Source organism: Trichosurus vulpecula, chromosome 7, assembly GCF_011100635.1.
Source record: "Trichosurus vulpecula isolate mTriVul1 chromosome 7, mTriVul1.pri, whole genome shotgun sequence".
NCBI lineage: Eukaryota > Metazoa > Chordata > Mammalia > Diprotodontia > Phalangeridae > Trichosurus > Trichosurus vulpecula.
The window spans coordinates 183,906,761-183,930,398 of record NC_050579.1 but is presented as its reverse complement, the minus strand read 5'-3'; the positions used below and the strand labels follow the sequence as shown (position 1 = coordinate 183,930,398).

The following is a 23,638-nucleotide window of genomic DNA, read 5'->3' as shown; positions in this document are numbered from 1 at the left end:
ACAACAATTTCATAGTGATTATGTTCACACAACTTCTGCCTGTTTTATATGTTCTAATTTTCCTTGGAACCAATATTTTCACCCCAAAGCAGAATATGTTGGAGCCAGCTCAGACCAGCTTGTGATAGCCAATTGCTAAATTTGCTTTTTTTCTTTGGAGGTGATCAGGGTTAAGTGACTTGCCCAGGGTCACACAGCTAGTAAACGTTTGAGGCTGGATTTGAACTCAGGTCCTTCTCTCTCCAGGGCCGGTGCTCTACTCACTGCGCCACCTAGCCTCCCCAATTGCTAAATTTTCAATGTGCACATTTACACCTTAGAAATGCTAGAAATCAGGGCTTGATTTATTGCTTTGTGGATTGCCTAGATAGGAAAGTGATGGAGAAAATGTTACTAATGTAGGTTAAATTTAAAAGCGTGTCATGTGTACTTTTTCTCCCCAGGAAAGTTTTTTGTTAAATATTTACCAGCACATCCTTACCCAATTATGCTAATTTTTAAATAGCGTGTTGTGTTATTATTAACATCAATTTAATTAATTCCAATATTAGTTAACTTTAGAATTAATAAATTACTGTATTGATTTTTAATTTATTATTATTTAATAATATCTTATTTGATCCTCACAGCAACCCAGTGAAATAAGAGATACAAATATTTTTATCTCCATCTTATTGATGAAAACAGACTAAGGTACAGAAACTAGGTAGATACTAAGTGGAACAGTGGATACAGTGCTGGGCCTGGACTCAGGGAGACCTGAATTCACGTCTGGCTTCAGACAATTACTAGCTGTGGGACCCTGGGCAAGTTACTTAAACCTCTGTTTGTCTCATCTGTAAAATGGGGATAATATCCTAAATATGGAACAGGCAAGAGCTCAGTGTCACTGGACTGAAGAGTATGTGTTGGGGAGTAAGATGTAAGAAGACTGGAAACATGGGGGGGGGGGCTGGGTTATGAAGGGCTTTGAATGCCAAACAGGGCGGAGCATTTTGTATTTGCCAGTAGAGTGGCAGTGTGGGGAGGGGGGAGGCATCGGGGGAGGAGTGACATAATCACACCTGCATTTTAGGATAATCACTTTGGGGGCTAAATGGAGGATAAATTGGAATGGGCAGACCCACCACTAGGCTATTACAATAATTAAGGCATGAGATGATGAAGGCCTGCACTAGAGTGGAAGGAAGGGACTTCATCTATGTTGCAATCCCCTTCAATTTACAGATGAGGAAACTGAGTCCTAGAGAAGTTTAGTGACTTGCCCAAGGCCACTTGGAAAGTTAGCAGGTGGCAGAGCCCGACTTCCTACTGAGCTCCTTTCCCTCTAGGTCTAGCATTCATCCCTCTTAACAAAGTTTCCTTGCATTTGTTGGTCTCAGGCCTGGAAGGCCTGACTGAGCTTAGCCTGGTGATGGTCGGTGAATACTGCAATAAAGGAAGAGCTGGTAATAAGATGTTTAGGACATCTCAGCCATCCCAAACTGCAAAAATGTCATCCCCGTGTTGCTCAGCAGAGGTAAACTGGGAATCCTTCTCATGCGGTTTCTTTCCCTTGGGCTCCGCTGGGCAGAGGTAGAGATACAATACCTGTACTGCTGTAGAAAGCCAGTCTGGACGTCGTGTGAAACTTGTGAATCAGAAACTGTGACAGAGAAATCTTCTCATCTGTTTTCAGGGATTCGTCCCCATTCTTCCAGTACAACATCAGATCTTCATCCGTGTATGCATCTTAGAGAGGGAGGGGGGAAGAGAGGAAATTTGACTCCTTTGTTTTTAACACAGAATCATGCAACAGACAAAACATGGCCCAGTCTTGAACCAAACCGTGCTTCTTGCTGGCAGGTCACACTAGACTGGTGGTGGCCAGAAAGAAGTCACAAAGTGAAGGAAGGCCTGTAATTTCAGATAAGGAAACCACTTACAGCTTTCTAGCTCCAAGGAACACGTCTGGGAGTCCAAGGGAAAGTGACTGAAGTCCATGTTGCACATTGCAGTGACTGTAATCCTAGAGAATTTAAAAAAAAAAGGTTATTGACTTTTTAAAGAAAGTTGTTTGGTTTGGTTTGGTTTGGTTTTTCGCTTTTATCATGGATAGAACAAGGGGATTATGGGGAGAACGGCCATCTCTTTACCACTTTCTTAAAGGGTTTCAAAACCCAGTATATACATTACAGTGGTTTGCAGCCCTTAGAATGTTAAAACCACACACACAAACCTTCTATTAATGAAATAATTGGCCATGGTCTGTGGGTCTTTGCCACTAACTTACCATGTCATTTGGAGTAAGTGCTTTTCTTACGTACGTTCCCTATTCTCACAGAATCACAGAATTTAAGAGTCAGATAGGATCTCAAAGGCCAACAAAAGGAATCTCCACTGCATTGTAGGAAATGAATTTCCATACATCATACACTCAACATACAATATAGAGGCTTCCAGCTTCTTTTTGAAGACCTCTAAGAAGAGGGAATCTACCATTTTTCAAAGCAGCCTGTTCCACTTTTGACCTGGTCTTATTGTTAAGAAGAGGGCAGCTGGGTGACACAGTGGATAGAGCACCAGGCTTGGAATCAGGAAGATTCATCTTCTTGAGTTCAAATCTGGCCTCAGACACTCACTAGATGTGTGACCCTGGACAAGTCGCTTAACCCTGTGTGTCTCAGTTTCCTCATCTGTAAAATGATCTGGAGAAGGAAATGGAAAACCACTCCAGGATCTTTGCCAAGAAAACCTCAAATGGGATCACAAAGAGCTGGATGTGACCGAAAAAAGACTGAACAACAAAAATTACTAAGAAGTTTTTAATTGCATTATGCCTAAATTTGCCCCTTTGCATTTTCTACCCATTGCTCCTGGTTCTATTCTCTGGGGATAGACAGAATAAATCTAATTCTTCCTCCAAATCCTTCCTTCAAATGCTTGACAACTATGCCAGTGCCCCCTGAGTCTTCTTATCCCTATGCTAAACCTTCCCAGGTCCTTCCACTGATCCTCAGAAGACATGGACTTAAGACCCTACATCCTCCTGTTTCTCCTTAGCTACAAAATGGAAATTAGGACCTCTGTTGGGTCTATGATCTCAAAGGTAAATATTAGGCAGTTTAGCTATTAAGTGACCTTGACCTACTCAGGGTCACAAAGCTAATAAGTATCAGAATTAGGATCTGAACCCAGACCTTTCCCACTCCAATCTTACTTAGCTAGCACACTATTCACTACATAATACTGCTTCTACCTCAATGAAATGCTAAAGAAAAGCCACACCATGGGCCTGAAGTAATAGTTTGCCTGTGGATCTGCCTGGTCCTTCCAGAATTCTCTGAATGCCTGCTTCAGTAAACCTGCGAAGAATGCCAACTGTTCACAGCACTGCTCCATCCAACCGCCTTCTCTGACTCCAATAACGGCCCCAAAGGGAGAGGAGGTGGACTTGTTCTCCATAACTTCAATTTTAAAAGAACAGAGATATGCTATCATGATTTACTCTGCTGTTTATTTTACCTAGATATTTCTTCCTTCCTGTTTTTCCCCCTCAAATATAAAAGAGGCCAGGAGTTAGCTAGAGATAAGCAAAAATTAAAATCAGGGCAGAGAGCCAAAACCCTGTCTGAATGTTAGGAAATTTGCTCACTCTAAGCTACTGTGATTGTCACAACTTTTTTTTTCTAACGTAAACTCATGAAACAGAGAAATAGATCACATAGACTGGAGTACTTTTATATTGTTCCCATACTAAAAAGTGAGCTAACTGCTATAACGAGGTAGGTGGCTGATTAAATATTCAGAGACGAAGAATTAAGGAGTAAAAAGTAATAACTAGAGAAAAGACAACACCCTAAACCAACCCCTCCTCCCACTCCCCCCCCACCCAGGAAGGAGATAGAAATGAGTCCACTCTACCCCATATCCAACAGAGAGAAGGGAGAAGAAAGAGTCAAGTAGTGGCAGGTCAGTTCTATTCTTCACAGTAGCACCCACCAGTGTTACACTAGGGACTTCCCTACAATAATTTAGCACAGGTTTATCCAACCCCCTCCTTGAACAAGTTCATCTTTCTAGCCTGCATCTCTCTGGCTTATCTAGAAACCATTTTGGCTTATGTGACTTTTCTCTGAAGGCTGGCCAGTTCTCCAGCCCCTAGGAGATGTTGCTGATCACCTCAGAGGGATTGTAGTATCTTGAAGGCACAGTGCCTAAGCAGATCTCCAGGTGGTACCTATGGGAAAACACAGTTGGATGGGGTGCCTTACCTCATGCTGTAAAGAACATGACCATCTGGGAACACCCTGAGCATGATGTTATCGGTTGTGGTGTCATGAGTGAATGACCTTTTGGAATGAACAAAGAAGACATCTGGGACCCAGATTTTCTTCACTAGTCTCCCATCAAATGTCATGCTCTTATTAGTGGTACTGGGGAATGAGAGGCGTTCATCCTTCCAATAATGCCTCAGGTAGAGAGTCATTGTAAAATCCTGCAGGAGGAAGAAGGAAAGGACGCTGGGCAATGACTTTAATTCAATCCAATTAAACAAGCATTTATTAAGTGCCTACTATGCACCAAGCACTGCGCTAAACGCTGGGAACACAGACATAAATGCAACAGTTGCGGTCCTCAGAGAGTTTGCATCCTCACTGAAGAGATAGAACATGCAAACAGAGGAATTTTAATTTAATTAACTGATTAATGCAAACAGAGGAATTAAAATTTAATTTAAAACAAATTAATATAAGGTTATTTCAAGAGATAGACAGCACTAGCAACTGTGGAATTGGAAAAGGCCTCTGTAGAAGTCTGGGCTTTGAAGGAAAACAAAGATTTAGGAACACTCATCTTCCTGAGTTCAAATCTGTCCTCAGTCACTTACTAGCCCTGTGACCCTGGACGAGTCACTTAACCCCATTTGCCCCAGTTTCCTCATCTGTAAAATGAGCTGGAGAAGGAAATGGCAAACCACTCTAGTCTTTTTGTGAAGAAACCCCAAATGGGCTCCCGACAAAGAGTTGGGACATGACTCAAACAAATAACCCATCGCTAGAAGCATGACTTCCGGTTATACAGGACCTCCCCAGAGTTTATGAGCCGGCGTGCAGCAATATGAGACAAGAGTGTTTCTTTCTATGGGACAGTTCTGAGGTTAAAAGAAAAAAAAAAGGAACAACTCTAGATCCAACAGGAAGAGGCTGACAGGGAGGGAAATCAATAAATTATTGAAAAAATATTTTTAAGAAGGAAGAAGGTGCAGCGATGGACCAGACGATTGTCTGACAGGGCACGCAACGGAGTGGGTCTTATTTCTCCTTAGGAAGAACAGTCAGTTATCTACTTAGTGTGATTTCAGACGCTTTAAGAAGGATCCACACTCCCGCCCCCAAAATATCTCCTTCCACTTACTTGGTTGATGCCTGAAATGGTATTTTGTTGTTGTTTTTTTTAATTAATCAATTTATTTTTAGTTTTCAACATTCACGTCCATAAGATTTTGAGTTCTGAATTTTCTCCCCCTCCCAAGATGGTTGTGTAATCGGCTGAAACGTTTTAACAGGGAATAAACAAAAGTCCTCCACCACCTAACCCCAGCTTAGCTTTCCAGCCTTACTACATATTATTCCCATTCTTGCACTCTAGAGTTTAGCCAGACTGGACTTTTTGGTGCTCCTCACACACAGCACTTCATCTCCTATCTCTGGGCCTTTGCCCTGGCTGTGCCCCGTGCCTGGAACTCACTTCCTCCTCAAATGAACGTCTTAGAATCCCTAGTTTCCTTCAAGGTTCTGCTTAAATGTCACCTGCCTTTCCTAATTTACCCACCCCCACTCCCGCTAATAGTGCCTTTCTTCCCAAATTATTTCATCTATATCTATCTAGGTCATATCTATTTTGCATATTCCTAGACTGTAAGCTGCTTGAGGGACTCTTCTCTTTCTCTTCACAGGGCCCCAGCACAATGGCTAGCACATAGCGCTCAATTAATGCTTGCTGTGTGATTGACTGAACAAAAATTTATTAAGTACTACGATGTGTACAACACTGAGCTAGGCACCGCAGGTTCCAAAAAAAATTTTTTTTAATTACATAGTTCCTGCCCTCAAAGAGTTTATAGTCCACCCTTTATAGATAAGGCTTAATATATAAATCCCCTCCCTCCCTGCCCCCACTGCCCAGCAAGGTAATACATTGACTTAAAGCCATATTGAGAAGCATTTAAGTGATACCAGCACCCTTCATGAGTAAGTGTTTGATAAGGGAATAGGAAGGCACCAAACACCTTAGGGAGTAGGATAGAAGAGAGAGCACACTAGAGAAGGGGGAAGGGGACAGAAAAGAAAGGAGATGGGTGGTCCTAAAGTTAAACTTTGGCAATACTGCAGTTTTACTTAGGAATGACCCTGATCCATGGAATACATCAATCTTTGCAGTGAAACTTGTACTCTTAAAAAAAAGCGACCACTAAGTGAAGGTATATGTAGAACCTATATCGGATTAAATGCTGTCTTGGGGGGAGAGCCCCCGGGAAGGAGATGAAGGGGGAGAAAATTTGGAGCTCAAAAACTTGTGGAACTGAGGGTTGTAAATTAAAAATAAAAAATAAATTTAAAAAAAGGGACCACCACCACTACAATAGATGCCTCTTTTTAGGTCTGATCAAATGCCTCTTACAACTCTTTCACATTCCAACAGAAGTTATTTCTGGTGCTATTGATCAGAGATCCCCTTGTGTGTGAATGGTCATACACTGGCTGTGGGGCACCCCTGGTCTAGAGGACTGGATCCAGCTTTGGGTCTGGTGAGGTCAGTCCAAGGGTCACACTGTAGTCCACTTGAGTTGTTCCTATGGATCCAGAAGTACCCCCCAAAAGGTAGACTGACACTAGGTCTGTTAAAAAAAGGTTCCAACCACTGGATATGTGTCTACACCAAAGGGACCGGAGACTGAAAAAAGTCTGGCCAGGCCCAGTTCCGACATACCTTCCCCAGGTCAAGGCAGGAGACGAAATCAGAGTATTACAAATGGCCTAGCACCTTGAACTCCAGCTTCCAACAGACCCTTATGCCTCTCTGTTTTGTACCTCTCTCAAACATGTACTATGTTTTTCCTGGAGGGGGCGGGGGTTAGTCAGCTAGCACCAGACCATGCAAAAACCTCTGTGCCATCATGGAATGAGAGAAGGAGAGCAAGCAGAGCCTTTAACAGACATAGAGCTCTGAGCTAACTTCAAATAAAAGCCAGGAGAGCTCAGGCTCATACTGGACTTACAAAGAGTTCTCCTCCTAGCAATGCTATGGGCTAGGTGAGAAACTGAAAACTGACACCCCACTTTATTTTATATTGTTTATTAATTATTAAGAATTGTATCTAATCACTGGAATAGATACTTACATACAAACTTAGACTTGATTATATAGGCCTCACTGGTAGAGTTCGTAAGAGTTTGACTTCCCTTTCCTATCGGCTACAACTTGACCTTTCAGAGACTCAAAATCTGTAAGTTTTTGTTCACCAAGGAATAAGGGAGGGAGGGAAAAGGAAGAAGAGTCAACTTAGTCATAGTATGTTTGCCCAACATGAAACTTTCCAGGGTATGTGAGTCAACTCTGTATTTTTCCCCATTGCCCTGGAGCCTGGAAATCTCCTCTCTGAGTCAAGCTAAATTTAAACCCACCCTTCATCTGCATGGTAAACCAAACATAGTCTTAGTTTAGTTTGCATCACTGGTACCCTATGTAACCAACTGTATAAAATAGTAGCTTTGCCTGTCAGAGGGGTCCTTAATAAAGGGGTTTGAGCCCCTTTCATTGGCAATTGCTAATGATTTGTGCCTCAGTTTCTCCTTATTGCAGATTTTTATTGTGACACATGTTGTACAAGGAGAGAAGAAGTGTGGTGCAATGGAAGGAGCCCTGGTTTTGCAATCAGTCAGTCAACAAGCATCTATTAAGCACCTACTATGTGCCAGGAACTATGCTAAGTTCTTGAGGTACAAAAAAAAGGCAAAAGACAGTCCCTGATCTCTAGAAATTCAGTCTAATGCAGGGAGACAACATAAAAATGATGATGTACAAACAAAATGAATACAGGATAAGTTGGAGATCATCAGCAGAGAGAAGGCACTAAGCATTAAGGGGAACAGGAAAGGCTTCTTGTAGAAAGTGAGACTTTAGCAGGGATTTGAAAGAAGCAAGGGAAGCAAGGAAGGAGAGATGAAGAGAGAGGATTTCAAGCTTGGGGGAGAGCCAGTGAAAATGCTGACAACAGGGAAATGGAAATTTGTGGAGGCACTTGGTAATGAAAAGACCTGGGTTCAAATCCTGGTTTTGACATTTCGCTCCCTATGTGACCTTGGGCATGCCCTTTTTCACCTTATCCGTAAAGTGAAGGGGTTGGAGGAGATGATCTCTTGGGTGCTTTGTGGTTCTTAATCCTATTCTTATTTTACAGACGAGGAAACTGAGGCTTGGAGACATTAAATGACTTGTGTCCAATGGCAAAGCCTAATTTGAAAAATTTCTGATTCCAAGTCCGATGGTCTTTCCATCACACTGTGTTTGTCACCTTCAAGTGCCCATTTCCCTGCCCAGATGCACAATCTGGACAAACAGCAGTGCTGTCTCCAGTCCCACGGTCCTTTCTAACCCTCATTAGAGCATTAGATTCCTCACTGACCTGCAAGACCAGCCTTGTGTTATAGTTACATACCATGTCCACCTCCGAGATACTGTCCAAGCTCTCCACCTGCACGTCCACACCAACAGGAATGGCGGGCCCTGCACAAAGACAAAACCATATCGTTTAAGGGTTAGTCTTTTATAACCATGCACCACACTCATTAAGTGGCTTTTTCCACTAGTGTTCCTGGGACTTAGCTGAATCTTTGGCCACTTCATGATGGATTTAAAAGGAAAAACAGGCCGCTTACTCTGAATTCTCGGTTTTCATAGTCAGTGATCATGTTATTAATGGTACTGGGATCAGAATCACAATATAATATGTATGTACATACACACACACACACACACACACACACACACACACACACCCTCACAGATATACAGATAGACATATAGATAAAGTGTTTGCCATGTGCCAGGCACTGTGCTAAATGCTTTACAATTATTATGTCATTTGATCTTGAGCCTCACATTTGATCTTGAGCCTTATTATCCCCATTTTACAGATGAGGAAATTAAAGCAAAGGGAAGCTAAGTGACTTGTTTGCAAAGGTTAAGTGGCCCACCGGGAAATATCTGATAGTTTTGGTGTCATTCAGTCATTTCAGTCCTCTCCAACACTTTGTTGTCCCATTTGGGATTTTCTTGGCAAAGATACTAGAGTGGTTTGCCATTTCCTTCTCCAACTCATTTTCCAAATGAGGAATCGGAGGCAAACAGGGTTAAGTGACTTGACCACGGTCGCCCAGGTAGTAAGTGACTGAGACCAGTTTGAACTCAGAAGATGAGTCTCTGACTCCAGGCTCAGCACTCTATCGGCTGCGCCACCTAGCTGTCCCAATATCTGATAGAGCAGTTCCCTTATTTTCTGGGTGAGGACAGTAAGCCAGAGAAGTGATAAATACACATTTTGTGTCATGTTACACTTGATAACTTATCATTTGCTCGCCAAAAAAACTATTTTGTGGGGAACTCACACAGGGCAAGCGTTCACATGGTGGTAAGAAAAAGCTATACGAGGACACTCTCAAGGTCTCTCTCAAGAACTTTGGAATTGATTGTGTGATGTGGGAGATACTGGCACAGTACTGTTCAGCATGGCATGCCCACATCAGAGAAGGTGCTGTGCTCTATGAGTAAAGCAGAACTGAAGTAGCTCAAAAGAAATGTGAGATGTACAAATTTAGAGAATCCACCCCGAATGTTCACATGGACTATTTGTGCCTGACTTGTGGTAGAGCATTCTGAGCTCCTATTGGTCTGATTAGCCACAGTTGGACACACTGAAACTTGACCCCTAACATAGTGGTGTCATTTTGGTCCTCTTTGAGAACAAAGGACAACAACCAACCAACCAACACTTGCTAACTTATCATTTACGTTTTGTTGTGAATTAATTTGAAGGAGAGAATGATTTTTGCTCTGTCTCCCCAAATTTATCCTAGATGCTGCTGTGGGACAGAAGAGAGGATATTGTCAATCCTATTTAAGAACAATGGGTGTCTCCCGAGTTCTTTTCACTTCTACTCCCACCTACTAAAACTTGAGTACAAGAGTGCTCTCTCTCTCTCTCTCTCTCTCTCTTTCACACACTCACACACACACACATACACGCTTATTCACTCACTCACTTGCTCTTTCTGTCTCTCTCCAGTCTCTCTCTCTCTCTCTTTCACATGCTCACACACACTCTTTCTCCCACACACAGTCACTCTCTCTCTCTCTCTCTCTCTCTCTCTCTCTCTCTCTCCAGTCTCTCTCTCTCTCTTTCACACGCTCACACACACACCCTCTCTCTCACACACACACTCACACTCTCTCTCTCTCTCTCTCTCTCTCTCACACACACACACACACTCACACACTCTCTCTCTCTCTCTCTCTTTCTCCAGTCTCACTCTCTCTCTCACACATACACACACACTCTCTCTTTCTCTCCAGTCTCTCTCTCTCTCTCTCTCTCTCTCTCTCTCTCTCTCTCTCTCTCTCACTCACTCCCTCTCTCTCCCTCTCTCTCTCTGGACTTTCCTGGTCGCTCATCACTGGTGTCTCTGCTCAGCTCCCACAGTACCACTCCTCATTCTAACCACTGTTCTCTGTACCTTCCAGCAGAAAAGGTGGTGGTGACAGCAACACATGCTACCTCCAGTCTATGAGCAATCCCCATCACAGCTCCGGTTCTAACCAATAACAAACATTGTTCTATGGTCACTTTTCTCCAGCACTGGCATGTGGTGATGAAGCAGCTAGGTGGTATAGTGGATAGAGTGTAGGATCAGGAGTTGGGAAGGCCTGAGTTCAAATGCTGTCTCAGATACTTACTAGTTCTGTGATTCTAGGCAAATCATTTAATCTCTCTGTTCCTCAGTTTCCTCAGCTGTAAAATGGGGATAATAATAACAGAATCTATCTTACTGGCCTGTTGTTAAGATCAAATGAACTCATATTTGTAAAGTGCTTTGAAACATCAAAGGGATATATAAATGTTAATTGATATTACTATTGTTATCATTAATATTATTATCAGCCCTCTTCATCTGTCCTGCATGGTATCTTCATGCCCCCCCCGCCCCTCTCCCCACCCAAGCTCACCTTGGCTGCAATCTTCTTAGTTCCCAGCAGGTAGCATCTGCTTTTCCCTTTCCAAGGGAACTAGTTCTATGGCATGAGCCTTTCTTTAACGTTCCCATCATGGCAGAATGAATTACAATTCAAAACACACCTCCACTGCTTTTTCCTATTTCAGAGTTTCCCCTTCTTTTCCTTGACAAGAGTCAAGAGCGTATCATGCCTCATAACATCCATGTAGGTCTCTAACCCCATTATCCACTTGGCTTATCACCGCCCCACAGTCTGATGTCCTTTTCACCTCCATTCTCCAGGTGGTAATATTCCTACTTAAGCCCTGCCATAGGTTTCCTCTCCAGTTTTCCTTTGTGATCCCTGAGTCCCCCTGGAGCCAAATGGATGAAGTTGTTTAAATTGCTTAGCGATGTAGGTTGGCCAAACTAGGTCCCCTAAAGGGAAGAGCAGGGGTCATATAAACAGAAACAAAATGACCGTAGAATCCATAAGGACAGCCTCTAACACCAAAGGACCTCTCCCACTCCATGTTCATCCTTACCTAACCTACTCATGATTGTGGGTACTGCGCTATTCAAAGACTGGGGCTGCCGACCCAAGACCTATACCCTCATAAAAGGATCCCATTCCCAGTTTTTTTTTTTGAAGTGAGGAAAGATTTAATTTATGGTGATGAGGAAAAGATAGATAACAAACAATGGACATTCCAGATGGGCTTGGTGGTTGAGTGTCTTTTGGAATTCCTTACTTTCATCTTGACCCTCTATAAACTCTGTCCCTATTCCCCCATAATCCTTTTCAGGGGGTAGACAAATTCTCCCAAAATTCTGAGAATTCTCCTTTCTTTGTATCTTCACCCGCATACTAGTGCACAAATGCCCACTTGGCATACATTAGATCAAACTTGGAATCTCGGAAGACCAAGGCTTTGGTATCAGTTATTATTTATGTTGGTTAGGATGGATACTCCCCACTTAACTTTAGCCAGATTGCCTCCAGGCCCTAGAGTTGACAGCTGGTAATTGATGCCAACATTGAAGGCAGTGGGATACCAGTCTGCAAACTGAATGGTTTGCTTGGTCTTAACCATGGAAACGATAGCAACGACATTATTGTACATAGGGTGTAACAGGTCATGTACTTGTTTTGACATGGGTCACACTTTACCATCTGGTTGCAGGGCTCAAAGCAGTCACTGGAGATCTCAGCTACTGAGAACAGCTCATGACAGACCTCAAGCAGACGATGGATGAGTACATCACCGGGGGGACTAGGCATTGGGTTGATATGGAGCTCTGTAAAGTACACATTGAGAAATCCATGGAAATGCAGAGAGGCAGTGAAGTAAGAAATGATCTGGCCAGTTGAGGTTGGCACACAGTGGGTAGCTGATGTCTAGGTTCCAGAAGCAGGTATCATAGGTGGCCCTATTTTCTACCATGATTGCTCCAATGTGGTATGGGTGGTCAGTTGCAGGGCCCTACGATAGCTGAGGTTACCAACAGGGCTGGATTTTACTGTCTACTCAGGGGAGGGAACTTAGAGATCATTATTTTACAAATGAGCAAAATGAAAGGGGGGGGGGAGGAGGTATCAGTGACTTGGAACCCAGGACCTAGGGAATCTTAATCTACTGTTCTTTCCACTTTACTAGTTACCTCTAGGTGCCCAGTCCAAGGTTAGTAGCTGAAGATACACAGACAAAAATTAAACAGTACTAGGTCTCAAGGAGATTGCATTCTAATATGGGGAGGTAATATACACATAGTGAAGGGTTGGGCCTGGAAAGGTGTTTTAGTAAGAGAAGTCACAGGGACTGGGAGTGGTAGTGATTTGATTACAGTCCCCAGGACAAGAGATTTAAAGGTGAGGAAGGAGCAAAAAAACCAAATAAATAACAACTGAGGTGAAAGCACATGACCAGTTCTGGGTCCGAATAGATATGATAAACATAGTCACCCACACCATCAAAATTGATATTGCCCAGGGCAGCTAGGTGGAGCAGTGGACAGAGCAACTGGAGACCTGAGTTCAAACACAACCTCAAACACTAGCTTGTGACCATGGGCAAGTCACTTAACCCAGATAGCCACCAAAAAAATATTAAATTGACATTGCCCTTATTTTATTAAATTATTCCTTAAAGGTGCTGCTGTGTGTGTTTCCAAGATCATGGGGGAGGAGGGAAAGGAATAAGCATTTATTAAGCACCTACTATGTTCCAGGCACTGTGCTAAGGGCCTTACAAATATTTTCTTATTTAGAGTCAGAAGGGATCTTCTGTGGGCGTGTGTGTTGTTCAGTCGTTTTCAGTTGTGTACAACTTTCCATGACCTCATTTGAGGTTTTCTTGGCAAGGACACTGGGGTGGTTTGCATTTCCTTCTCCAGCTCATTGTACAGATGAGGAAACTGAAGTAAACAGGGTTAAGTGACTTGTCCAGGTTCACATAGCTGGTGTCTAAGGCCAGATTTAAACTCAGGTCTTCCTGACTCCGGCCCTGGCGATCTATCTACTGCACCACAAAATTACACAATTTGTCCAAGGTCACACCAGGATTTGAATCCAGGTCCTCAGACTCCAAATCCAATGTTCTTTTCATCACATCGTGCTGGCAGCCATATTCTTTATGAACAAGGGACAGAGATATACACGAGTAACAGAGACTACAGAAGTTGTTCATACTTTGTGTGAAGTCTGTCCTAATTTATTTGCCCCTTTCTGTCTATGACCAGACTTGCTACCTACTACTGTTTCCCTTAAAATGAAGATAAGAGAATAGATGTATAAGCCTAGAGCAAGGACATTCTTCTTCCCAAACCAAAGAGAAGCTCACAAGATCATAATAAGATTTGGACTAGTCTGAGCCCCTCACTTTACAAATGAGGAAACTGAGTCCCACATAGACATACTTAGGCTAAATTTTCCTGTTAGGCTCTGGGCATAAGGGCTGATGCCCCTTTTCTTGGTTCCTCTCCAAAAAAAAATAGGCATTGTGATGTTGTAGAAAGATCCCTTCTAGATCTAAATCTATGATGGTATAATCTTTGATGGTGTTACAACTGGAATTGAACAAAAGGGTAGACTGAGGCAGATCTCTGCACAAGATAACATTTAATAGCAGGGGCATGCTACATGTCAATAAATGGGTCAATGGCTCACCTCCATTTATACCAAAGACAGTTCCCCTTATATAGGTTTTGGGGAGTATAAAACAAAGAACAGAATAGGGTAGATGACATCATGGGATTTAGTACAACATGACTGGTTACAAAGCTGAGGTGCAGGGAACGACATGATTGGTTGTAAGTTTGGTAATGGGGGCTAGCAATGACCCCTCTTTTTCTTTCAAGAGACTGAGAAGTGCTCATTATTTGAGTCCAGGTGAGAGCACACCTGACTTTTGGATACCAAACCAGACATACTTGAAGGACAACTTGGCAGAGTAAAGATATGGGGCCTTAGTCCCTTTCTTTCATACACATTCCCCAAGGTTAGCAGAATTCCTTGAGGCAAGAAGAACTAGATTTTTAAACTTAACTCATCTCAGGCTAGCTGAATTCCGAACTAAATTCAGAGACAAAAAACCACGACTTAAGCAATGGTAGATCAAAATTAATTAATTGTAAATAGGATCAACAAGAAAATGATACAGGATCAATCTTTTTTGGGAGAGAGGGCAATCAGAGGTTACATGACTTTCACAGCTAGTAAGTATCAAGTGTCTGAGGCCACATTTGAACTCAGGTCCTCCTAACTTAAAGGCTGGTGCACTATCCACTGTGCCACCTAGCCACCCCTATAGGAACACTCAATCTTCTCAATGGTATAAAAGAGAAGACAAAGTCTGTCTTTAAGGCCCAGAAGATCCAGTGATGCAACAAAATACTCATGGAAGAAAGGGCACAAGATAACAATGATGAAGAAAATGAGGAATCAAGTGCATAAGAGACTGCAACAAGTCCTCTATTTTAATTATTCAAAGAACATGAAACTTGGCGTCCAACTCAAGGATGTTTAGGAGCTCAAATATCTCCCCAGGAGCGCTAAGACGAAAGATCGAGAAGCCCAGAGCAGCCTTGGATCTTAGGGATATATGTACTGTCACCTCTGGACATCCTAGACACCCAACAAGCAGTGACAAAGAATGAATTTTAAATACAGGCTTAGGCTTCTCAAAGTCAAGAGAGTATTAGGCTTGTCACGAAAACCCAACCAAATATTAGATGCAAAGTCAGAACTCCTTGATTATTCCTCATGCTCCACGAGGAATAAAGAAGTGAATTGCTTTGGCAGAGTCCAGGAACATGACACTACAGAAGACAGTAGGTTTTGAACACATTTCATAGAACCACAGATGTACAGCTAGAAACAGGGTCTTACAGGTCACCTAGTTTATTCCCTTCGTTTTACAGATAAGGAAACTAAGGCCCAGAAAGGTGGAGGAATTTGTCCAATGTCCTATAAATATGCAGAAAAACTGAGATTTTCACTTGGATTCTGTAACTCCAATGCCAGGGCTCTTGTTTTGTTGTTATTCAGTTATTTCAGTCATGTCTACCTCTTTGTGAGCCCTTTTGGGCTTTTCTTGGCAAAGGTACTGGAGTAGGTTGCCATTCCCTTCTCCAAATCATTTTACAGATGAAGAAACTGAGGCAAATAGAATTAAATGACTTGCCCAGGGTCACACAGGTAGTAAGTGTCCAAGGTTAGATTTGAACTCAGGAAGATGTATCTTCCTGACTCTAGAGCCAATGGCTCTATCCACTGCACCCCCTACCTGCCCCAGGGCTCCTTTTATACTAGTTATTAACAGAAATTGAGTACCTGCTACATACCTAGCATTGTGCTAGTCACAGCAGAGGATACAAAGAAATACAACTCATAGTGCTCATACCAGCAAGCAGAAATGCCTGTTTTAATGCAGGCCTGGGCCATGCCCAGTGAAAAGATAAAGCTGTTTACTAGATTGTGGCTTTGGGCAAATTACTTTACATCTCAGAAGACTTTCAGAGAAGGCTAGACATCTGCTAATTGCTTCTCAAGTTGGACCTTGGGGGAAAGAGTGACAAATAGCTCAGGAAAGCCTTAGGGAGAGAGCCCAAGGGAAAACCCAAGAACAAAGATGGGAAAGAAACCCCCTGTGCCAGGCTCCCCATCCCCACCCCACAATGAACAAGTATTTGCCTCAGCATTAGCAGCAAGGGCCACAGAAAACTTAGTCTTAATTTTACTAGGTATGGGGGTAGAGGGGAGGGGGAAGGCTAATGTTGCAATGATGTTCAGAGAGTGTACTCTGTAGGTTGCCCCAAAAGTCTTAGTGCTGTTTTAAGCTATTAAGGTTCAAAATTACACTAAGACCTTTGGGACACCCCTTATTTGTGTTTCTGCCACTGCCAAGAAGCAGCACAACATACCAAAAACGCAGGTTTGTCTCTCTACCAGAGGAGAATGTAAAAGGGGTGGAGAAATGAATGCTTATCCAGGAAAATGAAATGTTCCTTGAAGAAATAAATTGCTTTAAGAGTTAAAGAGTAAAACAAATCTGAGGAGGCAAATAAGAAAACAAATCCATGTTTGTTGGAACACAGAAAAAACATATCACTGAGAAGGAAGGGAAAAAAGAAGAACATTGAACCTTTAGGGCTATAGCAGATTTGGGGTTCTTCCCATAGAGGGAAGATGTTTAGCTAGATACTAAGAATAAATTAGTTTCTTACCATTCACTGAACCTGATGGAGTTTAGACTGTGGGAACCCCCTTGAACTCCCCTTGAATCTTCCTACTTGATTCAGCTTTGGTCTGAGGTTATAACTTCACATTATCATTAGACCCAAATCTCTACTAGCCTTGCCCTTTGTCCAGCTACTGCCCACCCTTGATACTATCAATATCCATGCCTTCAGCTACTTCCCACCCTTAATGCCATTCTCTTGGTTCCTGGAGTCTGACCTCATCCCAGTCCCATCAAGCTCCTCCTTAGATTTCTCCTCAAGACCCTCCCTAAACCCCTCCTCTAGTCATCCCAGACTACTGGAGACCACCCCTCAATCCCTTCCACAATCTTTCTGTATATAAGTCTCATCTTGCTTCCATGGAAGCGCTCAGATTCAATTTAGCTCAATCTAGCTCAGGTTCAATCTAGCTCAAATTCAATCTAGCTCAGATTCAGTCTGGCCCACTTGTGAAAACAAGCATCACAAAGAGTAAGATTTCTTAAGACAACCCATATAGTGAATCTTTAGTAAACTGTCTTTTTCCTTGGCTGAGAAGGCTTGAGTCAAATTCTTTTGGCAGGACCCAGTGTGTAGGTATTTTGGGGTCTTGAGCACCCCTAAAAACCTATGGTTCCCTAACATCATCATTTTTCTTTAACCTCATCATTTTGGTTCCCTGACCGGGAATACTGCTAATCTCAAGTTCTTCTAAAGCCAAGACTGGAAGATATGTAAGCCTCCTCCTCTCCCAATCCCCTTCTTGCTCTCCAAGCATTTTGAAGGTGCTTTTTGGGCCTGACTTCCCAGATCCCAGTAGGTCAGACAAGTGCTCACCGTCTTGTACTCAACCTGACACTCTCAGGTTCTCGGTCCAGTGGTTTATGTTTGAGGCCATAGACCTGGGCTCAGCTTCTGAAGCATAGAAGACAAGGATGGACACCCTATCCAAAGTGCATGCCCAATTTCTCAATTCTCTCAGCACTAGGGAATGGGATAACCCCAGGTACCTTTTTGTGTTTGTTTGTTTTTTTTCTGTCATATTTGTTTCTTTTTGAGGCTTACTCCTAGATCCTCCTTGTGGAGGAAGGGACTTCCAGCCCCCCAAGCCAGCAAAACCCTCTACCACTGTTGGGACCTCTTCCTCCTTGCCTTCTCCTTTCTCTGCTCCCTAACCCTAGCCACCCAGAATTCAACTATGAGGCAGCTAGGTGTCCTGGTAGATAAAGCCACTGACCCTGAAGTCAGAGAGACCTGAATTCAAATCAGATTTCAAACACTTAGAAATTGTATGACCCTGGGCAAGCCATTTAACTTTGGTTTGCCTCAGTTTGCTCAGCTATAAAATGGGGATAATAATAGCACCCACCTTCCAAGGTTACAAATGAGATAATATTTGTAAAGTGGCTAGCACACAGTGTGTGCTAAATATATGCTAGCTATTATTACTTTTTTATTATTATTAACTATAATGTTTGGCTGCTCATACTACTTAGATGAGATAGGAGTCACCAAATCTATTCCTTATGGTGCAACTGAGGACCACTATGCCTTACCCTCTGCCCTATAATTCAGCCTGCAGACCCTCAGCACTGTCATCTGACCTACTTATATAACCTATATAACCCTTCTGGGCCTTGCCATCCACCCTGCTTCTGTACACTTAGAACTTCCAAGCCTCTGCCCTGCAGCTGACCTTTCTTTTATGTGTTTTCTCTCCCAAGTAGAGCAGTGAGTTCCATAAGAGGAAGGACTATTTCACTTTTTCTATTTGTACCCCTAGTGTTTAGCATAGTGATTGATACTACTGCAGTTTGGGATGCTGGGAACCCCAAAAGTCAGGGTACAGGGTGAGTCTGCCTGGAAATAATTCAAGCACTCAAGCCTTTCTTCAGTTAAGGTAGCAAGATTTATTGTAATGCCAATAGGAGTGGGCTAGATTCCAAGTGAACCTGCAATTTAATGAGTGTGAAACTGATACTTAAAAAAGTGTGAGAAGATTTGGATGGGATTAAAGAGTGGTAAGTAGCTTGGGGTGGCCCAGGTGCCACAGGAAAAGGAATTAAGTGGTCTGGGCTGGGATGAAAGAGACACAGTGAAAGGACTATTAAAAGGACTATTGAGTATCTTAGTGGGCTGGGATGGGCCAGATGCCTCAGGTGAAACACCAGTGCTCTAGGCTGCTGAAATATGTGGGGAGTTCAGGGACTGGGCTACTTGCAAAGACACAGTCCTTTCCTTTTAGGGCTCCAGGCCCCATCACCCCATCATTACATTGTAAAACCTTAACAAATTGTTTTCATTCATTCATTAACTGAATGATAATGACGATTCACAGGTTCTGTGAGATGAGGAAATACACAGTACTGATTACTGAAAAAAGCAGCAAGTTGTGGTGCTTGGGGTACTAAATGCAACCATATGTCAGCCTGCCATAAATAATAGGGGGATATGCTGCCTATGGAATGTATCTGAGAAATTGCAGAGAACCTTCTCAGGCTTGGCAAACTTACTTAGTGATGACTACCAGCTTCTGGTGATTCATATGGGGATAAATGAAACCACCAAAAGGAACCTAGAAAGGCACTTCTACAGATGAAGTCTTGGACAAGAAACTAAAGGTTTTAAGGACACAGATAGTGTTTCCAAAATTTCTGCTGTGAGCTTCAAAAGTGAAAATGAGACATGAGAAGTCAGTCAATAAATATTTAGTGCCTACTATATGCCAGGCACTGGGCCAAATATTGGGGATACAAAGAAAGATGAAAAACAATCCCTGTTCTCAAGGAGCCCACAGTTTAGTGAAGGAGACAACATGCAAGCAACTATACACAAACAAGATATATTACAGGATAAACTGGAAATAATCTTACAGTAAAGGTACTAGAATTAAGAGGCACTGGGAAAGGCTTCCTGGAGAAGGTGAGATTTTAGTTGAAATTTGAAGGAAGCAAGGAAAGTTAGGAGATGGAGATGAGGAGGGAGAGCATCAAGGACACTCAGTGAAGACGCCCAGAGGCAGGAGGTAGAGTGTCTTGTTCAAGGAAGTAAACATCTAGTTAATAAGATGGTATCAGAGAATGTAATTTGGAATTATAGACAAGGGCTGAAAGAATAGAAATAATGGTCTTATAGCCAGGTTTAGAAAGTGCCTCACAAGGGCCAAGAGGACTATATTTGCCTAAAGACTTGTATACCTGATAAAAAAAGGGCCTTAAACTAAAAATGAAGGAGACACCCAGTAATTCACAAGAGACAAAGTCCTAAATCAGGAATACTAACTTTGCTCATGGCCTCAGATGTCTACACGCAAATGTACAAAGTATATGTAATACATGACATTGAGCTAAAGATCTTAAAACATGAAGGTCAGTTTTACCTCATACTTATCACTGACATTGAATAGGATGTGACACATGACTGGAGTTTGAAAAGGTAATAATGCACTCTGAAAAAAACACATTAGACCAAAAAGGATGATGGAGTGTCGTTGCATATCAAAAATACGTGCTCTTTTGAGGAGTGTACAAGCTGGACAGGGTCTATATGATGGGAAACATTTGAGTGAGAATCAATGGGGAAAGAAAAACAAATTATATTTCAGGAGTGGTAATAATAACTCTTTTTTATGTGGTATTTTACAATGACCTTTATAAACCCTATCCCCTTTGCTCTTCACAACAACTCTCTGAGAGCTGTAATACAAGTTCTTTTCTTCCCTTTTAAAAACAAGGAAACTGAGGATCCAAAAGATTAAAGTCTACCTAAGATCTCACAGATAGTAAATAGCAGAGTTGAGATTTAAACCTAAATTCTCTAACTCAAAAATCCAGTGCTTTTTCTACTATGCCATGATGACTCACAATACAACAGTCTGCCTAGGCATCTAGGAAAGAATGAAGAAGGAAGGAAGAGGAAGGGGGGAGGGAAGAAGGGAGGAAGGAAAGGATGGGGAAAGGAGGAAAGAAAGGAGGGAGGGAAGAAGGGAGGAGGGAAGGAGGAAGAGAAGGAAGGAAACAGGAGGAATGAAAGGAGGAAGGGAAGGAGAAAGGAAAAGAAGAAGAGAGGGAGGGAAGAAGGAAGTACAAGGTAGAAATGAATGATAAATTCTGGAAATGGACTAAAAACCTGGTATAGAGACAGGAGAAAATAGGCATCAGCAACTTCAACTATCTGGATGTCTGCTAGAGCTCCTTCTCTGGTAAAATCACGCTTGCTTTGTTGACAGTTCCATCCTTCAGAGGTTGGAGGATCCAAGAAGGAAAAGTACTATTTTGTATGTGATTCTGATGATTAAAGAGGAAGCAAAGGAAGTGGCAGATAGGTAACTGGGTATGAAAACCAAAGAGAATCCTATAAGAATAATACCAGGAAAGCAAAAGCCCCAGAGATCTGGAGCTTCTGCCGAATTCTAAGGACAAATGGAAAACACACACACACACACACACACACACACACACACACACACACACACTGCACACACTGTTCTTAAAAGCAGTGTATGTAGCTGAATGAGACAGCGGCTGTTTAGTCACAGAAAGATGTCAAGAGATTTCCAGTTTCACTAATCCATGGGATCATTAGGAAGCTGCTAGAGTTTTAATCCTGTCTCTCTCTCTAAACTAAAAGGGTTATCCAAGGGGTCTTCAGCTGCTTAGTCAAATTCCTCCATCAACTACTACTTAAAGGTCATTACACAGGGGAAACTCTCTGAAGGAAACAGAAAATGGATGGGAACAAGGAAAGAGGAGCTGCTGTGGTTCAGTCGTTTGGTTGAGTCCAACTCTTTGTGACCCCACAGACCATGGCACGCCAGGTCCTTCTATCCCCAGCAAGATGAAACTATCTCTTGAAGTCCATCCAAGTTGTTCATGTTCATCGTTTCTGCAATACCATCTATCCATCTCGTCCTCTGCCATCCCCTTTTCCTTTTGCCTTCAGTCTTTCCCAACATCAGGGTACAGAATACATCCAAATTAACTCACAGTTCCTCTGCAGAACCATTGCTCAAGTTTATCTGCTCATGGTCACAGGGTACCAAGGAGCACAACATTAATAAGCTTTGGAAATGATTACTTAATCATGCTGCCCATCTCCTGACAGAGGGGTGATAGACTTAGGATATAGAATGACACATATGGTTTGTGGACATGGCCCATGAAGAAATTTGTTTTGCTTGACTATGCATATTTATATGTATATATGTGAACATATGTATTCATGTATATACATAAATACACAAAATCTCAATTTTACAGAAGAAAAATTAAGGCTAAGAGAGATTAAGGGACCTACCCCAAGGTCACACACCTAGAAATGCCAAGCTAGGACTTGAACCCAGTCTCTGGACCCTAAATCTCTTTCCTTCCAGTCTAAGGCCTGAACATTACTAAATGAGACAGTGGTTCAAAATGTCCCAGAATGGGGGGGGGGCAGGGAGAGTACGGGATCTATTTCATTATCCCCCACCCCAAATATTTTTACATGGATCAAGTTTGTTTGAGATGAGCATCAAGGGCAGCTTTGAAAGGGGAAAAGATGTCACAAAAACAATCCCAAAGGGTATCGAAAATAGCTCATAGACTCAGAGATGGAAAGGATCTTGAGAGTTCATCTATACAGCAGGATATCTATGGTAGCATATTTTGGAGCAGCAAAAACTGGAAGCAAAGTAAACACCCATTGACTGGGGAACGGCTAAATACATTGTGGTACATTGATATAATGGAACATTAAGGTGCTGGAAGAAATGATGGATATGATGAGCACAGAAAAGCATGGAAAGATCTCCATGAACTGACACAGAATGTAGTAAGTAGAGTCAAGAAAATAACATACACAGCAACTACAGCAATGCAGATGGAAAGAGCAACAAAACAATCAAAACTGCATACTGCAAAATTACAATGTTCAGCTTAGCCTCAAAGAGGAAATGTGAGAAGACACCGTCAACCCCTAGGACACTCCAGGCCCCTGCCCTGCTCTGACCAGCAGTTTCTAGTCATTGCCCCCATTCCCAAAGTGAACTCCTGGGAGTCTCTGTTGTGACCAGCAGTTTCTGTTTCAGAGAGAGTTCCTAGGACACTTCTGTAACCCCTCCCTTCTTACAATTTGGCTAGTCTGTTGACTCTGCAGGTTGGGGCCTGATCGGTGGCCTGTCCCTATGGGCTAGAAGTGACTTAAACTGATACTGTAGTTTTCCAGAAAGGTGCTATTGTTTGTTTGGTTGGTTGTTGTTGAGTGGTTTCAGTCCTGTCGGACTCTCTGTGACCGTACTTTGGAGTTTTCTTGGCAAAGATACTGGAATGGTTTACCATCTCCTTCTCCAGTTCCTTTTACAGATGAAGAACGGAGGCAAATAGGGTTAAGTGACTTGCCCAGGGTCACACAGGTAGGAAGTATCTGAGGCCAGATTTGAACTCAACAAGATGAGTCTTCCTGATTCCTATCCACTGTGCCACCTAGCTGCTATCACCCTACAAGAAATGACTTATGACCCACCCCTTGTTCTAGCTATCTACTTAGCCTCCCCTCCTGAATGTGTATAACCTATGTTTATAATTTCCCTCTCTGAACATCCCTGTCTGAGTAAGACAGTGCGTTGTTCCAGATTGCAATTCCTTGTGAAAAAATGCCTCACTATTATTTACTGATCGCTTGTTAATCTA

At 42.5% G+C, this 23,638-nt stretch overlaps 1 protein-coding gene across 1 annotated transcript in view; it reads right to left on the bottom strand.

Annotated features, from left to right (window-relative positions):
- The window catches only part of LOC118857173 (gamma-aminobutyric acid receptor subunit rho-2), a 62,614-nt gene that overhangs the window by 18,824 nt on the left and 20,152 nt on the right, over positions 1–23,638 (bottom strand). The window contains exons 3-6 of the mRNA XM_036767820.1: positions 8,702–8,769; positions 4,254–4,477; positions 1,926–2,008; positions 1,591–1,731 (exon numbers count right to left, since the gene is read on the bottom strand). Coding sequence (XP_036623715.1) covers positions 1,591–1,731; positions 1,926–2,008; positions 4,254–4,477; positions 8,702–8,769 — 516 coding nt within the window. The remainder of the gene's footprint in view (positions 1–1,590; positions 1,732–1,925; positions 2,009–4,253; positions 4,478–8,701; positions 8,770–23,638) is intronic.